At 48.7% G+C, this 20,871-nt stretch overlaps 1 protein-coding gene and 1 long non-coding RNA gene across 2 annotated transcripts; both read left to right on the forward strand.

Annotated features, from left to right (window-relative positions):
* The first annotated feature begins 1,352 nt into the window (after positions 1 to 1,352).
* Positions 1,353 to 12,709, forward strand: LOC122390245 (retinal homeobox protein Rx-A-like). Its single transcript, XM_043382979.1, has 5 exons — positions 1,353 to 1,596; positions 9,498 to 9,594; positions 9,881 to 10,025; positions 11,718 to 11,814; positions 12,047 to 12,709. Exons 1-5 carry the CDS (start codon positions 1,497 to 1,499, stop codon positions 12,376 to 12,378), a joined length of 771 nt encoding a protein of 256 aa, XP_043238914.1. The 5' UTR covers positions 1,353 to 1,496; the 3' UTR covers positions 12,379 to 12,709.
* A 2,726-nt stretch (positions 12,710 to 15,435) lies between these two features.
* On the forward strand, positions 15,436 to 19,717 carry LOC122390247. The gene is made up of 2 exons (XR_006258116.1): positions 15,436 to 15,486; positions 17,194 to 19,717. It is a non-coding gene; the product is annotated as an uncharacterized LOC122390247 (long non-coding RNA).
* Positions 19,718 to 20,871: the final 1,154 nt, after the last annotated feature.

A 20,871-nucleotide genomic window follows, 5' to 3' on the forward strand; every position in this document is an offset into this window, starting at 1 on the left:
TCCCTCACTTATCCCTCATTGGGGGCTCTGGCGGGCTCCTGAGGGCCCACGTCTATCTCCGGGAGCCCTAGACAGGCTCCTTTGGGTCCTTTCAGTCCACTATAGCATAAGAGGTCTCCATGCGAGTCCTACCTATACATCTGAGGACGTACCCTGACGTCTGAGGTACTCAACTGCAGCTCCAATGGTCTCTTACACTGGCGGATCCAGGGAGGGGGCATTTAGGGCCATGCCCCCTTCCCAGAGGCCTAAAGTGGCCCGTTTGCCCCCTCCCCCAAGCGATAATGAAGCACAGTTCAATCAGTGCCTGGCCCAGGAGCCGAGTTAGACCACCTCCCGTTTTACCACCTCCCGGCCCGCAAAGGGACCCAAGCACTGACTCGAAGCGGGTTAACTGGTCGACAAAAGCAATAGGAAGTGTTTACAAAGTAATATAAAGGCATGGGTCGGGTGGGCTACCATTTATATATTTTTATTTTTAGTTAAAAAAAATGTTCATAGTGTCAGGGCTGTGACGAAAAATAAGTGGCCTAAATCCGATGAGAAAACAGGATTTGGGGGTACCCTAGGTTTGGCTCCTGCATGAGTTGCCCCCCCCCCCAAAACGCAAGTCTGGATCCGCCAGTGATGTCAGTTGTCACTACATGTTCCAGGAGCCGAGTTAGAAGGAGGGTTCCCTCCCCAACAGTGCGTGGAAATCCATAGTTCATTTGATGTGATCTGTTGACCTGACTTTGAATGACTTATATTTCAAAGACAAAGAAACGCAAGAAGAAAAGTAGTAAGGCACCTATGCCAAAATGCTGGCGCTATGTACGCGTCGGTTTTGGAAGGCCAATGGCGTGCAGCGGCCGTTTACAAGCAAAAAACTTACCCATCGTCGGCTATCTCGTTGACGTGCAAAAAAAAGAACGACAAAACTTCATAAATCATAAACGTCATCGGAGAGGGGCATAAAACAATACGAGGAACACAAGAAAATATAATCTACCTATGTTATAAACGCTGTCAATAATTAAAAACATGTTGTGTAGGGGCCGAGGAACTTGGCCAGCAATGAGCTGTCAGGTAGGGCGACGCTGATAAACATGGAGCACGCCGACATTATTGGCTAGTTTACGGCAAATTTCCGCCGAATCAGGCGTTACAGCGGCGTCGCCCGGAGCCGCTAATGCTCACAGAAAGCCCCCGGGGCAGCGGCCGATCTGCCGCATTATGAGCTGGCCGCCGCAGGCCCCGCCTACCCCGTGTGACGGCCGCCGCCATTGGTGACGCCTGATGAAATCACGACGCTGATTGGCGACCGACACCGAACAGTGTGTGCCGACCGGCCGTGTTGACAGATTACATCAAGATTCTATTCATTGGCAGTTAATTGCCGTTGGTATTGGATAGAGATCAAACAGACGCCTCTGTCGGGCCGACCAGAAAGAGTTGGTGGGTGGCACTGGCGGCAGCGTGGCACGCGCGCCGGCGAGTGCAGACGGACGGACGCGATGACCCGACATCAGAGGAAGCCGGAGATTCACAGCATCGAGCGAATCCTGGGGCGTGGCGCCGCACCAGACGGCGACGGAAACGCGGAAAGTGCACCAGGTGAGGGCAGGTCACCGGACCAGCGCGAGACGCTGCAGACTAGCGAGCGCCGAGCCGGCTAGTTTTTCGGGACGGGGAGAGAAAGACAAAAACGTGCAACTGCTGTGTTATGCCTCCTTACAAGACGTGGTCAGCTAATGCCATGTTTCTATGATAATAGATATCAGTGGTCGTATCAGAGACTTATGCATAGATTCGCAAGAAACTTCATGTTTCCGCATGTGCTTCTTCAGCAATGTTCCTTCATGCGTTTTACTTTGGTGGGCGTTCTTCGACAAGCAGAATTTAAATTCAGAAACGGAATGAAACAATCTTTATGAGATGTTTTTAGTTTTAGTAAAACAGATGAGAGCTTCTGCTGAGGACATGTGTCCGTTACATTTGTCGTGCGTGCATGTATGTACATTGTACTAGAGCACTTCATGGGCCGGATAAATCCGTTATCCACGGATAAATCCGCGGACCGGATAGGATTGGATTCTAAATTTGTTAAAAAAGAACGGATATGGGCGGGCCGGATTTGGGAATTGAAGGTTGAACCCGGATCAAAACGGATCAAAATTTTAACATTCAACATTGAAGTTAAAAATTAACCTAATGTGTTAAGCGGCAGGATGATACCTAGTTTACCAATGTGGTAATTTTCATGTGGTTTTAGGTTTATAAGCATGGTTTTTGGAACCATGATGGTCTGTGAGATGTATGGCTGTCTGGTCCCTTAGATTGAATTTGTTAGTCCAGTTTTGGGTGAAACCAGTTATTGGTGAAACGGATTATTACGGATATTTTTTGGAAGTTTGGCTGCAATACGGGCCATGGGTGGGCCGGATTCTGATATTCAAAGAAAGGCGGATAATGGGCGGATCTGGATATGACTTGCCGGATATGGGCCGGGCCGAATCCTAAAAAGCCTATCCGTGAAGTGCTCTACATTGTACGTTGCGTCATTGCATTTGGTGACACGTTGCTCCTAATTAATTTTGGTTTTCTGTTTGGAAAAGTGCGGAGGGGGATGGTTAACACATGACACACCGAACTGTTGTATTGCGCTAAGGTTGTTCAACAACCTCAGCTTGTTCGGATTTTTAGGCATAAATCTAAGTAAAACTATAGTCTGGCATAGAACGATTTTATAGGCATAGAGCAATTTTATTTTATAGGCATAGAGCGATTTTGTTGCTATTTAAGAAACAAAATAGTGCACTTTTCCGATTCATTTTTTAGCTAGATGCCTTATTAACGATTGTGTTGGAATATGATTATTGTGACTTGCGTAGGCGAGAGAGACAGTTTCATATTTCCTAGTAACATAAAGTGAAAAGACCTCCAAATTTACCTGGAGGGCCCTAATTCATGGATACCTAAAATCATTGAAATTCATTAACTTTGGCACAGATGTACATCCTTATAAATCGATAAAAGCTGCAAAGAACCGTTCAATCACGTACCAAAATAAGGTTTATCACGAATAATGATAATAACAACTAAGTTATCCCTCGCCCATGTAGGGGGGGTTGGTGCAACCCCCCCCCCCCCCCGAGGTTTTTCTTAGCTACACGCCGAACCGTTTCAGGTAGCCTACTCAAATTTCCAGTACGCTCTGGGGCATCCTTTGCGCAACTTTTGGTATTTTTTTGTCAAGGTCATGTCAGGTCACGGAGTTATGACGTCATAAAGGGAACAACCTCCGGTCAGATTTACGCTAAATTGGAGATTGCTTCACATTGGTATAAATGCCGACTGACCTGATACACTGATGGATTGTTTTAGAATCACAAATGGCTGATTTGACATTGGCACAATGTCCGTTGACATTTTGAAGGTTACTAAAGGTCAAGGTAAGGTCAGTGACCTCGGTTGACCTGTAATTACTTCTTGCACTTTTATGCCTTTTCGGGGTATTTTGATGCCCTTAATTCGAATTTGCTATCCATTTCAGGCATCGTCGGTTGTTTCTTGTAGTTCATTTTGGGTCAGGGTCAGGTCAGTGACGTCACACGCCTGACGTGACCCAATGCACAAATGACCTTGCAGACTTCCCATGCTCCCAACGCATCATTTTTAGAGTTAGGACATCGAACATCGATGTCCTATGACATCGAAATACACACCAAACGATAGAGAATTGATCAAGGATCACGATAGTGAAGGTTTCAAGTCGATATCTTTCACCGTTTTGCCGCAATCGGCGCGGAAAGCAAAAAGTTAGTTTTTTCCCGAAAATTTGACCTTTGACCGGTCATAAGTAGGTCAAATGTTGACCTAGGACCAAAAAATATACCACCAATCGCGAGATCTTGTTGAGAGCAATCCGTTGGTATTTTTCGCTAAGCTCTACGACGCTCCGTTTTCAAACGCCAGGGGGGGGGGGTCGCACCCCTGCATGGGCGAAGGTGGCAAAACACCGTTTACGGGCGAGGGTTATATCACAAAACTGAAAAGATGCATGCTGTTTCCAGTTCTACGGAATATAAGGGAACAATGGATAATGTTTATAGGAGAGACTGTGTAATATGAAATGTATTGCGTTATGAGCGAACACAAAGTCTCGAGCCGATATCCCAGGACTGCAGAACCGTAGTTCCCAGCATACTATAGTCGTTCGACACTTGCTGGTGTATCTGTTACAGGTAGTTTGAGAAATAGGTGAGTTTGATAGCTCCCTAGAAAGTCTGACCCGTCCGTGAGTGTACAAACTCATTAGGGAGTTTGGAAATTCACTAGAGAGTTTGCAAACTCACTGACCGGTCAGGGAGTTTGAAAACCTCCAGAGCGATTGGGGCAAATGAAAACAAGTGTGTAGCATGTGGGTGGCATACGTGCCGTTCGTGATGTTAAAACAAAGGCTGCTAGTTGTACGGCCCATTTAACCGTTGCACGCTGACAAAAAGCTTTTAGATCAAATGCACACCATTGATACCTATTTTTGATCTTAAACTGTCCAGTGATCTAGCCCCAATACGTATGTACCGCCGCTTTAGTTAGTCATACATTTATTAAGTTCACGTCCAAATTAAATCCGTTCCACACAAGTGCGGCTATTCCAGAGCCAGGCTCAATATAAAGTACAAACAGCTCAGTTGGTCACATATGCTGAAGTATAGGCACACGTGTGGATTGCTTGTGTGGAACGGACCTATAATCGGGACGTGAACGAAATAAATGTATGACTAAATTAAGGTGCGGTACATGTTTGGGCTACATCACTGAACAGTTTAACCCTCGCCCTGGCAGGGCATTTTTCATAACACGGCCTGGCAGGGGGGGGGGGGGTCGATGCGACCCCCCCCCCTCGCGATTGGCTCCTATGGCACCTAGAAACACCAAATTTGGTAGGTAGGTGGGCCCCCTGGAGTTCTCGCCCCTGTGCAAATTTGGTTGCTCTAGGTCAATATTTAGGGGGTTTTGGGGGGTATAAATGTAAAAATTTCGCTAAAAACAGGTCAAAAGTTTTTCGCTTATAACTTTTGATCTAATAAAGATAGAGCAAAAAGAAAAGCACCAGTGAACTCAGCACGTCAAGGCGCGTCGAATGGTATACTTTTTAACTTGCTTAAGTGTACTTAAAGTTTTTCTTAAATTTTAAGTAAACTTAAATTAATAAATTAAGTTAAAGTTAAGCAAATGGCATCATATCGCATATCATTCGATTCGGCTGATCATCAGGAACACAATGATACCATTTTCTAAGCTCTAGCGTCATTATGTGCCAAGTTATTAGCAAAAACGTCATTTGACCTCAGTTGACCTCATTTGACCTGACCCATGGATAAGTACACCAAACAAAGAAGCACCAAGTGACCTGATGTTAAGTACTGTGGTTTCAAAGCACAAAAGTGATAGAACAAAGCGGATATCTCCAGTATTTTCCGAATTTAGTATTTTCCCATAGGCTTAACATTACGACGTCATGACCTCTAACTGACCTCAGGTCAGTGACCTCAAAAAAACCGAACTATATGTTATACAACTCGGTGAACTTAGCACATCCTGAAAGTTTGAAGGAAATCAGTGCAAAACTGTGAGTTGGACAGGTGCAAAAAGAAAATTGAAATTTGACCATGACCTTGTACCGGTTTTTCTGACCTGGTGACCTGACCCAAGGTCACCCGGACCTGAAATTTTCAGGTCACATGGAAAAAGGTTGCCCCATAGGCTGTGCCAAATTTGGCGGCGCTGCGCGCCGCCGTTTTTACGCTATCCTCGAAAAACCTTAGGGGGGGTCGCATCGACCCCCCCCCCTGCCAGGGCGAGGGTTAATATAAAAAAGTAGGCATTTATGGTGTGCATATGATCTATAAGCTTTTTGTCCGCGTGCGACGGTTAAATAGGCCATACAACTAGCCGCCTTTGTTTAACATCACGGACGGCACGTATGCCACCCATATGCTACACACTTGTTTTTATTTATCCTTGACCGGTCAGTGATTTTGTAGACTCCCTGGTAAATTTGCAACCTCCCTAGTGAGTTTGCTAACTCACTGACGGGTCAGGGAGTTTGCAAACTTCCTAGCGAGTTGTGGGTCACCGTGGCACTCGTTTTATGGCATATTTTGGTGAAATAATTGTAATATAGCATTGTCTTTACCGTTTGATGCCATTTAGTCAAGGCTATATTGACGATCAGGAGAACGGGAACTTTGAAAAAAATAGAGAAGATACAACAAATAAATACACTGTCTATGTATAGCCGTAATTGCAAGGTGAAAGCGTATATGTGCAATGTGTTTGTATTATGATGCAAGCACATTGTGCAGCTTTTACAACCCACAATGCGTTTCGCATGCATTCGACGCAGTATGCGTGCGTGAACATTGAGCGGGAAGCTAGACTGCGCCGCAGTGACCAAGTGTTTGGCGGCACAGTCTAACTCTCCGCAGAAGCTAACGCCGCATTGCAGTTCCCGTTCATCAAAACCTGCTCTAAGCTCAATGGAATATTGAAATATATCCGGTCAGTACTGCTGGTATTTGACCAGATTGTTGCATTTTCTGGTTTGAATTAGTGTAAAAAATTGAAAGCAACGGGATTTCGACACACGCAGATAAACCGATTCATCGTGCATGCTTGGCTTCTAACGTTCTGTTAAATTGAATCTCACTTCGCACGCATATGATGAAGTAAGTAGGAACTGTTTCTCTTCATTCTTATCACTTTGACAAAACCTGCATACAAGTCCCCAGGGTAACGTAACTTTATCTGTGCTTTGCTCGAAACATGCACTCCTGCGCATCACTCAATGCTCCACGCTGTTCTGTTGCTCGGTACGGGCGTTACTTCTGCCACGTTACAGGCAGAGAAGCTTGTCGTTTTTACCTCACATCTTCCTCCCCTCGCTCCGCGGGTGACTCTAATCCTGTCACTCACGCTCGCCTGGCGCTCTATAGGGCCGCAGCAGCCGGCAAGGTGGCGCACTGTTCACCGGGTAATGTGACATCAGGTACGGCGTGTCACATCAGGTACAACGTGTCACATCAGGTACCCAGGCGTCACATCAGGTACCATGGCGTCACATCAGATACAACGTGTCACATCAGGTACAGCGCGTCATATCAGGTACGGCGTGTCACGTCAGGTACTAGAGATGTCAATCGGATAGCAACTTTTTGGTATACCGATACCAAACCGATACCAACTTGGTATTTGGTATTTCAATCTGAATTTTTTTGGTATTTTGTTGGTATTATCAACCCTCACTAATGTATAAGAGGTTAAGAAATCGTCAATCGATAAAAAGTTGGTATTTCCCTCCTGTTCTAAAGTTGGTTCGGTTTTAGTATTTCCTACCGGTTTTGGTTGGTATTTGGTTTGGTATCTGTATTCCGATTTTCTGTGATTGACATCACTATCAGGTACCATTGTGTCATGTCAGGTACCCAGGTGTCACATCGGGTACGGCGTGTCACATCAGGAAGGCAGGCGTCACATCAGGGACCATGGCGTCACACCAGGTACCCTGGTGTCATATAAGGTACTCAAGCGTGTGTGACATTAGGTACTCAAGCGACACATCAGGTCACCAAGTGACCATTTTACGCGACACGCGTTGGCAAGCGAGGCTCACCAATGACACCTATGTCAACCGATTTTTCAGTTAGATACTGCAGTGCTGTAATTAACAAGCAAGTACTTTGATTTTGGAATTTAGAAACATCACAGGTGATGCTCTTATCATCTTACGCGAGTTTTATCTAAATTCACACAAAGATCAACTATCAAATATGTCAGCTAGCATTATGGGTAAACCCAAATGTGTGCTCTCATTCTTGCCTCATTTTGTGTCAAATGATGCAGGTATTATCGATTCGCTTGAGCCTACAGTTGGCAATAAACTTCTTTGGAACAATAAATTGAAAATGCTTTATTATTTGAACTCCCAATGCCCCTTAGCAAGCTTTACATCAACGACAAAAATGAAATTCGGTCTAAGTTGAGCTTTTAACTATCATATCATGTCTTTAGGTATCTGACACGAACTGTCATGCTTTGATACCAAATGTAATCGTGCCGAGCAAATCAATCAATAATGTGCGCCGATTCGGTCAGACTCCCCGATACACCTGGCCACATGAGCGCCACATCCCAGGAAACCGCGCCGGGCCGCATAGCTGTCGCACGCTGATCCTAATCGGGTATCGGTGTTCGGTCGGCTGTCCGAGTGTTTGGTGTGAGTGTCCCGGGGACGGCTCGGCGCCCCTCCCCGCCCCTCCGTCCGCTCCGTCAGGTCTGTTCAGAGCGCGCAGTCGGCCGGCAGCGGTCCCGCTCCGCGGCTAATTGCGCCAGTTTAGGTGTGATTTGGCCGAACAGCAAAGTAATTAGGTGGTATTAGCGGCACCAGCGAGCGACGAGTGGCTGTCTGCTGTCACCCAGCGGGTGTCCCTCCGACACGGGGAGGGAGGGGGGAGGGGGCGGCAGTACCGGAGAGGTCGTCAATTGCCGATAACGATGTAAGCAGCGGGACGAGAACTCGGGCGAAACAGATTGATTTATGTAAAACGAGTCGGTAAAATGGTCGTGAAAATGCAGGCCAATGGCCAATGTTTCTGGAGGGGCAAGAAGTGCGATAACTAATGTGAAAATGTGACTGTCAGATACCACCGCCACCGAGTAATGGGATGCTCGCTTCTCTGTCCAGTGAGGGGGGGGGAGGGAGGCTGGGTCTTGGTTTGCCGATTCGTCGCAGCTGGTCCATCGGTCCATCGGTCAGTCTTAGTCCGTTTGATTGCCATATGTTGGGCTAAGGCTATATGTAGCTTTCGTTCTTAGCTATAGCTTAGCTTCCGTGCATCGCTCGACATCGTTGGACGACATCGCTCGGGCCACCGGGCATCGTAGCCGGTCCGTCGGTCTGTCTGAGATTTGGGTTCAAGCCGTTCGGTGTTTAAAAGTCATCGGGCGTCAGGGGCGTTGCGTCGCGGAGTTCCATCGGGCTGTCGCGGAGGGGCGCAGCAGCTGCCCGAGTGTCGGACGAAGTCGAGAGCCCGCCCGGCGAGTCGAGAGCCGAATGAACGTGCCACTCTTGCATGCCATCCAGTCGGCAATAAACTGGAATTAATTTCGCCGCATTGTCCCCCGGCTCGACCGCCCGAGTGGGGGAGGGGAGCGGGCTGAGTGGGGAGGTGAGCGGGAGGCCTCCCAGCAGGGAACCCAGCGTCGAGGGGAGGTCGGCGTCCCCGGCACAGCACGGGTGCCGCGCGGCGGGCGACGCAACCGTCACACGCACTTCGTCATATCCGTCAAAGGCAGACAGGCAAAATCGACGGATATGATAGACAATTACTTTGACAGCATGGGCTTGTTACCAATCGTTGATTTATCAAAAATAAGAAAATAAAGATCGGGAGCCTAATTTCGGGATTTTTTCTGCAGCAAATAGGTAACAGTTATTTCTTCTGTTTCAGATCCACAATCAGCTCTGGACTCTACAGTCAGTGAAGCGGAGAAAAAATCAGACAGTTATGACGGAAGCTGTTTTGATGATACATCACGAAAGCAAGGGTAAGTTACCCACATTTCACAGTGAGATGCGATGATCCCCACCCGACACCAGAACGACGTTTAATTTATAGATGAGATGTCACAGTGTTTCGGGGCCCTCCTTCTGAAGAGGTTGTGATGCAAAGTAAGCGATCGGGTCAACCGTAACGACGATCACTCCTAGCCAAATCAACACTGAAAACAAATCACTCAGACTCACTCGTGCAGTCCAGCAGTCAGAGTAAACAGTCCTCAATCTCTTAAGCATGGTAGCTTCTTTTCCAACACCGCCTTGCCCGTTTTACAGGAAGAAGTTTCGTCGCTCGCGGACCACTTTCACCACGTACCAGCTGCACGCGCTGGAGAGGGCCTTCGAGAAGTCGCAGTACCCAGACGTGTTTACCCGGGAGGAGCTGGCCGTCCAGCTGCAGCTGACTGAGGCCAGAGTCCAGGTGGGTCCATCCAGTGAGAGTCAACTGCAGCTCACGGATCCTATGTATGTAGAGTCTAACTCAGTCCGGGTGAGTCCAACTGGAGCTCACTGAGTCCAGAGTCCACTGTCCAGGCGAGTCCAGGGAAATAGAGTCCCGCTGCAGCTCACTAAGGTTCCCTATAGTTTATTTTTGCAGTAGCTGATCTTCTGAAATCCCATTTCCATCGGTCCTCTCTCCCCTCCCCTTCTTCTCTTCCCCATGCGTCCTCTACCACTGATTGCCCGTCTCGGCGTTGACAACCGGTGGTTAGGCCCCGAATTCGCCACACCCCATCGCTTACCTGTTTAGCAAGCGGATACAGTGTAGCTCATTCGGGTGTCACAAAGGCCCGAGACCGCGCCGGAGAGCGCGTCAAAGCGCCACGATCGTATCGGCCGGCGTCGGACAGAGGGCCTGAATGGGACGCCATGAGAGCGGAGACAGGGCAGCTGCGGAGGGTCGGTACTCGTGCCGCAGTGTGGAGCGGACGGCACGGTCATTGATCGGAGGCAGTGTAGTCGTTACGGATCAAAAGTGCACACCATGGATGCAGTGGAGAAGTAAAACAGCAGACTCGAAGCGAGCCAGAATTTCTACTGAGTGACTTTAATGATGGTCTATTGCAGAAGCATCATGAACATGCAGAACAAGGCGCTATAGGGTACGCAAAAAAGAGGAAATATGGATCGAATCATCATATGATGAATAGGGGTTAATGTGAGACTTTCCGAGACGTCCGATGATGTTATGGTCTCGCGCTACTCTTGATCGCTTTCCGGTGGCATACAGCTTTAGATCTTCAATTAATTCTTCTGGGATGATGTCATACAAGCCCTTTTGATGATGCTTGGCCGATATCAAATTTGTAGTCGCAGGACCAGCTCCCATGACATGGGTTAGTTTGAGAACATGCGTCACAATAGACGCAGGGTGCTGTCGCACTGAACTGAGCCGGAACGGGACGTCATCTCGCATGCGTACCAGCTCTCACGATTTTTACTCGAAGCACATCTGCACAAAATTTCCCAAAGCTATGCATTTTTTTTTTTACTGATGTCACGTCATATGTGAAGTGCTGTTCATACTATAATGTCGTCATTGCCCCGAGCTGTTCAGCTATAGGAGCCGCCGATCAATCTGCGCCACTTCCTCCCGGTAATGGATCATAATCGAGGCAATCAGTGGCGCAGTGCGACAAGAAGTGCGCCGCGATTAGAGTCCTTTCAGCGTCCGATGTCGGCCAATCATCTAATGCGTTCCGGGCGACGCGGACTATATGGTAGCGCCAATTGCCGGCATAGAGGGCGGGGAACTGGCGATGAGGGTTCTTCGCAGAGAGAAGAACCGGTCCTCACTCAGAATTCAGCGGAATAAGTGGATGTCCAAGTGGGCTGCGAGCTAAGATGAAGTGAGCAGAATAATACGAGTATAGACGTTTGATTACACTATAGTTTGTTCGAGTGCATGTCAATCTTGATTGCAGTGATGAGTCAAGTGGATGACTGATTATATGAAATATTCAGCCGATGCATAATACCCATCAAATAAAAGCAATAAATTGTGGCGCTCAGTTCAGGAGAATTAATCCTAGCAATCATACCATTCACCACTACAGAATCGTCTACCCACTAATCTGAATGATCTGGCTGACTTCTGACTCTGTTCTTGCAGGTTTGGTTTCAAAATCGGCGCGCCAAATGGCGAAAACGGGAAAAGACAGGGGACGGCGAGCACCCGGCCATGTATCTGATGAACTGCTTCATGCCAGGTGAGATATTTTTTGAACGTGATGGCCAGTTTGTAACCTACCGAAATAGGAGCTGAAATAGTCTAGGGATATTTAGCGAAGCACAAATATGAGAAACGAAGAAGTCAAAACAGAATCCACGAAGTTGGAGTTTGCCTTCTGTGTCTTCAATAATCTAATCCGGGACTTCTCACCCCGCCGAGGTCCTATACGCCAACACTAACCCTCACTGTGTTCCCGCGTGTGCCGTCAGGTCCGCCGCTGGCGTCGGCACGGTTCGGGCCTCACACCGGCGGCGCCGTGTCTCTGTGCCGACCCGTGCCGCTGCTGCTCCCCTCGCTGTTCATGAGCTCCCTGAGGATGCCGGCGCTGGCGCTGACCCGACCCGCCTGCCCTGAGGCGGCGCTGGGGTCACCGTCGCTGACCGCCGGCCTGTCTCCGTCACCGCCCGTCTCAGAGGGGGCCGCAGGGGGCCGGCCGTCGCCCCCGGCACTGGATATGTCCGTGGTGAGGTCGGGACGCGACAGGGCAGAACTGGTGTGGAGGGAGGGGCTCGAACGTGCCGCCGCGACTCGCCAAGACTGAGGGAAGCCAGGTGGGGAGGTGAATTTCGTGGGCTATAAAGGATGGTCATGGACTCACGATTCGCCGGTCCGGTACATTCTAAGCGTGTAGTTTGGATAATGTCCGTGAGATATGTGTAGAATTTGTCGATTCTGTTGTGTGCGATGTTCATGAGCTCGGTCTGCAAACTGTCAACCGATTGCAGGTTATCTGGCATGCTTGTCGGTAAGTGATGCTTGCTGCATATACTGGCAGATCGATAGCAGAACTGTGCTATAGAAGGCTAGTCATGAGGCCAGCTGCTGTGAATGATTGTGTTCGCTCGGTTATTTAAATAAAACTGTTACAGAGAGATGCTTCGGCTTCACTCAAAACAACATAGTTAGCAGCCGGTTTTAAATGAAGAAGCGGGTTCTGCAGGTGCGCACGGCCAAGCGAGACCTCAGGTGACTTGTGTATTTGTGTAAGCCACTCTTATCAGGTCCCGAAACGCATAACGCTTTTGTTTCTAGAATCAGGCTGCACTGGTCACCTAGCAGCCTCCAAGCCTTCAGCGTAACAGGAATTTTCATTGCGATCAAAAGGTCCGCGTATCGAACCTTGCAGAGAGCTGGCGTGGCCAGCTCGCCAGAGACTCGGAGAGTGACCCTCCCCTCTGGACTCCCCTCCGAGACGGTGGTCCAGTCGCCAGGACGCTCCATCGCCCGCCGTTCGACCCACGAGGAGCCACCCACGAGGAGCGGGTTCGCCTTTTATCCATTTTGACAAAGTAGCGGAAAATAGAGCTCACTGGTGACGCGGCTGGCGGCCGGCGCGGCGGTGGCCGCTGTCAGGCGCCTTCACAAACACAACGCCACACAATGTGGCGCACCGGCGAGCCACGCCGCACGCCCACACTCGATTTGCGACTCATTGTGGCGCACGGCGCGCCGGACGCGCCACCCGGCCGGCGCTCAATGGAAATTCAAAATGGGAGGATTATTGAAATCTAATAGCGCCGTGCCGGTAAATAAGGTTAGTTGGAAAATTGGCCGGCATAGAGCCGACACGGTGGTCGGTCTGAATGAAGATACAGCTGGATACAGACTCAAATCCGGTCCCGCTGGCGACAGCGATTACGACCCGGTGGTTTCTTTGGTATCGCTAATAAAACGTGTCCAATTCCGGAAAATGGTGTTTATTGTGAGATTGATGATGGGGGCGCGGCCGCTCAGATGCTGGTGGGCCAGCCCCATGCAGAGACACTTCTTTTCAGGAGTTCGCTTCTTCGAGAACTCGCAAAGGTTGGAAAATTTGGAAAAGATTTACTCTTTTACGGCCATTTTCTTTAGACCATTTTAAACCATAAAACCATTTTCTTTAGAGTGGAAGTGGAGTGAAATATGAAGTGGAGGAAGCACTTAGCAATAAGAACTGCCACATGTCGGTGATATCACCTCATCTGTTGAAAATTGTTAACAAATCACTTGTGACGTGTCGTTTCCCAGAGTCTTGGCGGTTGGGTACTGTCGTCCCTATTTACAGTCTGGCGACCCTAGTGTGAGTGTCCCATTTAACTTCCGGCCTATCACCTTGCTGTCACATTTTTCCAAAGTTACTGAGAGAGTGGTATTTAATCAGCTTTCGGCCTACATCTCAGAGAGAAATGTGCTGTACAAACGACAGTATGCCTACCGGCACTGCCACTCCACTGAGGACGCCGTGCTTGACGCTGTCGACTGGCTTTCCCAGAACATGACTGCGGCTTTGTATCTTCCATCGTCGCCGCCGACTTAAGCAAAGCGTTCGACGGCGTTGACCACGGTGTCCAGTGCAAACTGGGGTGTTATGGAATCGAGTATCGACCCCTGGTGGTTCGCCAGCTACCTGGGCGGCCGCAGTCACGTGGTTCGCGGCGGTAGTGACTCTCCCACGGTTGTCACCCATGGCGTCCCACACGGGTCGATTGTCGGGCCGATCCTGTTCACTCTTTTCTGTAATGATCTCCCGTGCTCTTTGGACGTAGACCCAATTATTTACGCCGATGGCACCCATTTGCTGGACCGAGCGAAGCCCGAACCTCAAAGTCTAGTAGCTCTTAAAATGCGCATCGAAAAGACAATATCCATTTTGCAGAACTGGTATCGCTTTAACTCGATAAAAATGAACCCCCAGAAAACCAAATTCATTTTGATTGGATCTTGTTAAAACATTAAAAAGACAGAGGGTTTTCATCTGGCCATCCACGAGGTCCGAGTGACACCAGCCGGCTCCATTCGAGTATTGGGTGTCGTGCTCGACCCCACTCTGTCCTGGGAGGATCACATCAGTCACGTGGTTAAAAAATGCAACTCACTCCTTATCTCTCTTTACAGTTTTCGGCATAATTTTTCTCATGACATTTTACGAAGTCTGATAAACATTCATGTTTTTCCATTCGTCTTTTACTGCATTTCGGTCTGGGGTGGAGCCAATAAAACTCAGCTTGCGCGAGTCCAAAAGGTCATCAACTTTGCGGCCCGCATCGTGACAGGGGCACGGAAGATGAACAGGATCGGCCCGACACTCCGGGCTCTGGGATGGGAGCGGGTGGAGCGGCTGGTCGAGATAAAGGACGCTATCAAAGTGCACAAGCTTTTGGTGCAAGAACTTGGACCTTCTACCATCCGTTCCATGTTTGTAGCGAGATCGGCGATCTCGAGTCGCTCCATCCGCTCCACAGAGGCCGGCCAGCTCGAGCTGCCGCCGTGAAGACTGACATCTACCCAACGTATGTTCATTGTTCAGGTATCGAGCCGCTGTCACCTGGAACGATCTGCCAGTCGGAGTCACTGAAATGCGATCCATCCAAGAGTTTAAGCGCGCTATGCGTTAGTCTCTGTTTTAAACGGTATACATTTTCGAACTCTGTGTTTTAGAATCTTGTCGTTTTATCTTCCTTATCTTCTATTGTATCACATTTACATTGTTTTGTCTCGTTCAATGTTGTACTGCTGTAAGGACGCAAATCCCGAAAAGCCACCCAGTGGAGGGATTTTACACCAATACATACATACATACATATGTTATTGTTAACATTCATTTACTTTCTTCTGACAGAATTTTATGCAAGTATATATTGTAATGTCTCAGAATAACCGGACACTCAATGTGAGTATTGACCAGTGAGTACCTATTTAGTTACCCCATTAACCCTATTAGTGGCAGGGGAGGGGTTGTTTTCATCCACCCCTCAGGTTTTTCGGGAATATCTCCGAAACCGCTGAAGCTACGATGCTGAAATTTTCTGACTTTTCCTAAAACTAAATTGGGCACATTCCCTGAAAATTTCAAGTTCGTAACTTTACCAGGGGCGGCTCCAGAGCACTGGGAATTGGGGGGTCCTATTCGTGAAGCGAGTCATTTGGGCGAAGATCACGATGCTGATGTATTATAACTGTATGCACCAGTTTTACGAACAGTGAATGAAAGGTATCATGTGATAACATATACAAAGTTATTGTGCATCCTCTTTTGACACGTTTTTGCTATAATAGGCGAATCCAGGCGTCCATAAGGGGAGGGGGAGTTATGCTTTACCTCCCAACATAGGTGCCCTGACACCGCCTATGCATGACCAATACAATTGTAGTCGTTCTCTCATAAGAAAATTGTAACATAACAAGACCATTACCACCCTTTTTAGAAACAGTACCAACAAAAACCTTATTTACTATACTTTTTGTGTACCCCCAATCTCAATGATCTGTATCCGCCTATGATTTTTGAAAATGCATATTTTTAGGATCCATGTGAATTCCTAGTTCATTCTCTATCGATCGGCAACAGTTGCGTTAAGATTGGTTCAGAAACCTGGCCGTGATAAACAGTCTAAAATGTATCTGCAATTTGCCCGTTTTTACCCCCCCCTCTACCCCCGATTGACATTTTTTAATTTTTATTTTTTAGAAATGTAGATCACGTTGAGCGAAATCGAATGCCGTTTGAATTTTGAAAATCAGCCCGTTAGATCTCGAGATATCAGGGGGAGGGGGGTCGTAAACAGCCCCCCTGCCACTAATAGGGGTAGCCAGTAGCCTGCCACTAATAGGGGCTGAGGCTCCGCCACGGACTTCTGGTTGGGGGGGGGGGATCCTTCGCCCATCGCCCTGTGTCTCCTCCAAATCTAGGGTACCCCCCATATCCTATTTTCCCATCGGATTTAGCTCTTCGCCGCTCGGAGCGATGCCCAGACATCTGCATTCGCTTACGTATCGTTCAGTATGAGGACATCAGCTCCTCAAAACTTCCCGAAGATCATCCGATGGGAATCAGTGTCGGATCCAGCTCAGAGTTTTTTTTTGGGGGGGGGCAAACCATAACAATTTATCGATTCTTTCCATGCCTCGTCCATAGGCGTGATGTTAAAATTATGCCGTTTGGGGGGGGAAATGCCCATTTTGCCCCCCCCCCCCTGGATCCGCCACTGATGGGAATCACTCCTATTAGAGAATTTCCCGCCAAGGCGCGAATGTCGACCGTTTCGAGGCGATAGGCGATCCTTATGTACGTGGTATAGGGCCACGGCGTTGAGGCGCGTTTGACCCGTAGTTGACTTGAGCCACGATTATAGCCTCCGCAGAGCACTGAAGCTGTTGTGCTCTGCTGTAGCTATGCTGGCAGGAGGAAGCAGTAGGAGCATTAGCAAGGTTTTCACCTGAGGTAGGAGCATAGCATCCGCGAGTTTTCAGACATATTCTTGTATTTAGCTGCGGCTTCTGCAAGGCAGCTGCAAGCGGCTTTAAAAACATTAAGCAGGGGAAACAGTTCATGCAGTCCAGATCACTTGGCCACACATTCATGCTCTTTTTCATGCAGTTTCCAGGTGAGTCAGGTCAGCTGCTCCGAAAAGAAGTCTCCTGAGCTTCTCCTGCTCTAGCACGCCAGCGCCCTCAAAACGTTCCGAGATCTGCATACAGGCGGTGTCCAGCACCTTCAGCTCCATCCATCCGGAAAAATAATCGGGGTCCGGTCACTTTGTGGCCGGGTGCGTTGCCTGTGAGACGTTTTGGTTGGCAGATCTGCCTTGGGACAGTGGGTGACTCAAACTCCAGCGGCGATTCTTCAACAGCCTGCAGCGCGCGGCCGATTGTCTCGTCAGCACACTCTCGCACAACCGCCATGAAGTCACGAGTGGCTCTGGCGCCCTCTGAGAGATCTGACACCGTGCAGGTTTTTCTTTGTATGCGACGGCTCAAGTGGTCCAATGGCGCCAGCATCGTACGCGCCATTACTAGCGACGCTGCGACACGTATGTACATGTTCCCCGACCTCATCTGTTCTAGCAGGCCACCAACGCGCGTAGCCACGTGTCCGCGACCCTGCGACATTTCTTCCCGAGTTTTGGCGATTTCACCGTACATTTCGATCGTGGCTTCCAGCTTGGTTGTCCACCTTGTTGGGTAGAGTGGCCTAAGCTTCGCCATGGGCGCCTCTGCTGTTCCATCACAGACGGCCTGGAACTTTTTCCTTAAGTGCATGGAGTCCTTGAATAGAACACAGTTCATTCACGTTCTGTAGGGACTTTGCGATAGATCTGGACGCCGCACACGCATCGTGCACTACAAGATTCGTGCACAGTGAACAAAGGCAGCCAATTGCAATGGCTGAACCTTCCTGTAGCCGCCGCCGACCTTTAGGGCCTCCGGATCGTGCGCCGACCGGCAGATATCCTTTTTGTCCTATTTGTATGTTTTGTGTGTCTTTTCTTTGTCTGGTTTGTTAAAATAAATGAGTTGAGTTGAGTTGAGATAAACGCGCTCGCTCCATAGATGCTGACTTTATATTCAATCGCAGTAAACAGAGCGGAACAGAGCGAAACGGATTCTGGAATCGAAAATAAACCAAACTTAACACATGACCTAATGAACACCAACTAAGCGAATACACAGACGCAACGAAGCAAAGATAACATAATCGGCAAAACAATTTCACCAATTTCAAAACTCCGAAGCTAATATCACTCACTCGCCTACACCTCCAAAACGCCTTTGCCCTCCAAAACGTCGAACGGCTGAACCAAGCCACCAAATCATTCAAAGCCAACCGTAGCAGCGGCACGCCAAAGCCGCCGCGATAGACCAACCAAGAATGGCGTTGCCCTCACCGGCCGCCCCTCCGCTGACCCGGAAGGTGACGTGGCAGGTCAGCCGGCGCCGGGTCACGTGACCGTACCTAGAGGTCACCGGTCAATGCATCGAACTAAAATGCGAACAACTAAGCTCAAGTGTCAGAGCCCGTTGGATCCCCGTTCTGATACCCACCAAGCCGCTTGGTGTCAGCGGCTTGCCTCCAAATGTCTAAATTTCACCATAGAAGCGCCTCAGTAGTGGGGCCAGCTCTTTGGCGGTAATGACCTTGAGGTCAATGTTCAGATGACGTTTCTTGAGCCATTCCCTCAGTCTAGTCATTGCCCATTGGGGGTAGCCTTGGCTGTGTTCCTTGGATGAGCCTCTCGCTTCAGCTCATCGAGCGCCTCGTCGTCCATGACGACTGAGACGCTGCTGGTGATTCAATGTTCATAAATGTTGCAGAGCTGAAGGGTAAGGCGCTAAAACTATAAGTTGAAGACCATAGTGGCAAGCTGTGAGTTAACTGAGCCCAGGAACTGAGCCGACGACCTGCAATGACCTTTCAAATATTTCAGTAAAAAATTTCAGCACGGCGCGCGCGTGCCCCAATTTAAATTGGTGCACGGGCTCCATCGAATTCGCACCGCCTATATCACATCATAAATATATCACGTCCTAAAGTATGGTGCTTCAAAGGCATCGTTTTCTTTTCAATCTTTGTAACGTATCCAACAATAGCCTTACTGTACGCTTAGATTTTGTCATTATTCATAGCAAGGTAAAATACGTCTGTCCGTTTCAAATCCCGCCTACCTCTTGCCTACCTTACTCAAACGTGTACTCGCGGCTGGCCTTGGGCCTCAAGAGCCACGCCAGCCGGCATTGGCGCGCGGTGACCCAACCTGACCTCGCCGGAGGGGTCGTGACGTCACAGGTAGGCCGGCCGCGAGCGAGACGGCTGAGGTTCACTCAACGCGGCCCGGGCGAGTGGAGCGGACCAGCGGCGGTCGCTGCCGAGCACGTTTTCCTCCACCCACCCCTCCAACCATCTGCGTTGCTTTTTAATTGTCTGTAATTCCTTACCTTGTTGACCGTCTCTCTTTAAACGATCGCCTGGAAGGATATCAGGGAAAGAGAGCGACGGCCGGCCGATAGACAGCTAACACTTCAGTAGGTAGCATACGATGCCGACAGCGTTACAGGGTTAACAAAAGATAACGCCAGTTATCAGCACCTTAGGCATATATAGTTAGCGCCTTGAATCACCACTTATCTCGTTCGATCGTTCCTCCAGCCTTGCTGAGCTCGTGAGCCTGATCGACTTTCCAAGAGAAGTCAGCATTTTACAGCTAATCCTTAAAGACATCCATCGCTGGTGCTTTTTCGGAAGTTTTGCTGATGTTCCGGAATTTTTTGGCTTTGCGAAGCTCTTCAACTGACTGTTCTTGCTTTCAAATCGTAAGGTTATGATGTGAATAAGTGCACCGTGTCTTCGAATTTGATTGTGGTAGTGTAAAAGATAGTGAAACTTTGGGGTGACCCGTTCGTCAGCAGAAATGCATTCAAATTACAATGGCTGATAGCTCCTCTATATTGTTCCTCCTCTCCACTCTATGCTCACATTCCCGCTTTTTCTGGAGGATTTGATTTTTGGAGTGTTCACGAAGAAAAAGTCGAGTGTTTGAGGTTAACCATTCATTAGTATTTTTGAAGAAAAAAGTAAAAATCGCTGTAACGAGAATGCGCTGCCAGCAGCACCTCCTGTTGAAAACATGTTTGTAAATAAGTTTGCAAGCAGTAAAAACCAGGGGAAGCGAGTAACACTTCGCAGCGCTGTACCAAACGGGCTAAAAAAACTGATTCCCCCACAGGGTTCCCATATTGAATTGACCTTTTCAAACAAGCCTCACGCGTTTTCCGTAAGAGAAAATGCTAAACCGATTGTGGGGAAAGTTAGCCTCAAGCTTTCCCCATAGTCTCTATGTGGCGTTTTTCGATGTGGAGGCCAAAACAGGTCCAAAAGCTTTGGGCGTTGCCCGATGTTCCCAAAGCCCCTCCATGGGGGCGCAAGTTTCTGTGCCATATTACCGCAAAATTGTACTTCAGTAGGTTATTGCCGCTCATGGACTGTAACAACCAGTGTCCCAGTTTACATCCCAAGACACCACTGGCATCCACTGACATCAGGTAAATCCTCACGATTCAATACCCTAATTTTTTCCATATGCAACAAATATGGACCGTACCCCGTAGCTCATCCAAAGCTTTCCAAGTAGTTGGTGTATCCGATGTTACACCCCGGTCAGTCTGTTTCATCCCCGCCGTTGCGTCGGTCCATTTCACCTTCATTCCTAAAAAGCGTAAGGCGAAAACATTCAAAACATACAGCAGGAAAGGCAAAACACACGCGGTTAAAGGGACTATC

Source organism: Amphibalanus amphitrite, unplaced genomic scaffold (genome assembly GCF_019059575.1).
Source record: "Amphibalanus amphitrite isolate SeventyFive unplaced genomic scaffold, NRLGWU_Aamphi_draft 000388F_arrow, whole genome shotgun sequence".
NCBI classification, from domain to species: Eukaryota; Metazoa; Arthropoda; class Thecostraca; order Balanomorpha; family Balanidae; genus Amphibalanus; species Amphibalanus amphitrite.

Coding starts and splice junctions, on each gene's coding strand:
- LOC122390245 (XM_043382979.1), top strand. CDS start 1,497: ATGACCCGACATCAGAGGAAGCCGGAGATTCACAGCATCGAGCGAATC. Junction 1,597..9,497: donor AAACGCGGAAAGTGCACCAG/GTGAGGGCAGGT, acceptor CTTCTGTTTCAG/ATCCACAATCAGCTCTGGAC. Junction 10,026..11,717: donor TGACTGAGGCCAGAGTCCAG/GTGGGTCCATCC, acceptor CTGTTCTTGCAG/GTTTGGTTTCAAAATCGGCG.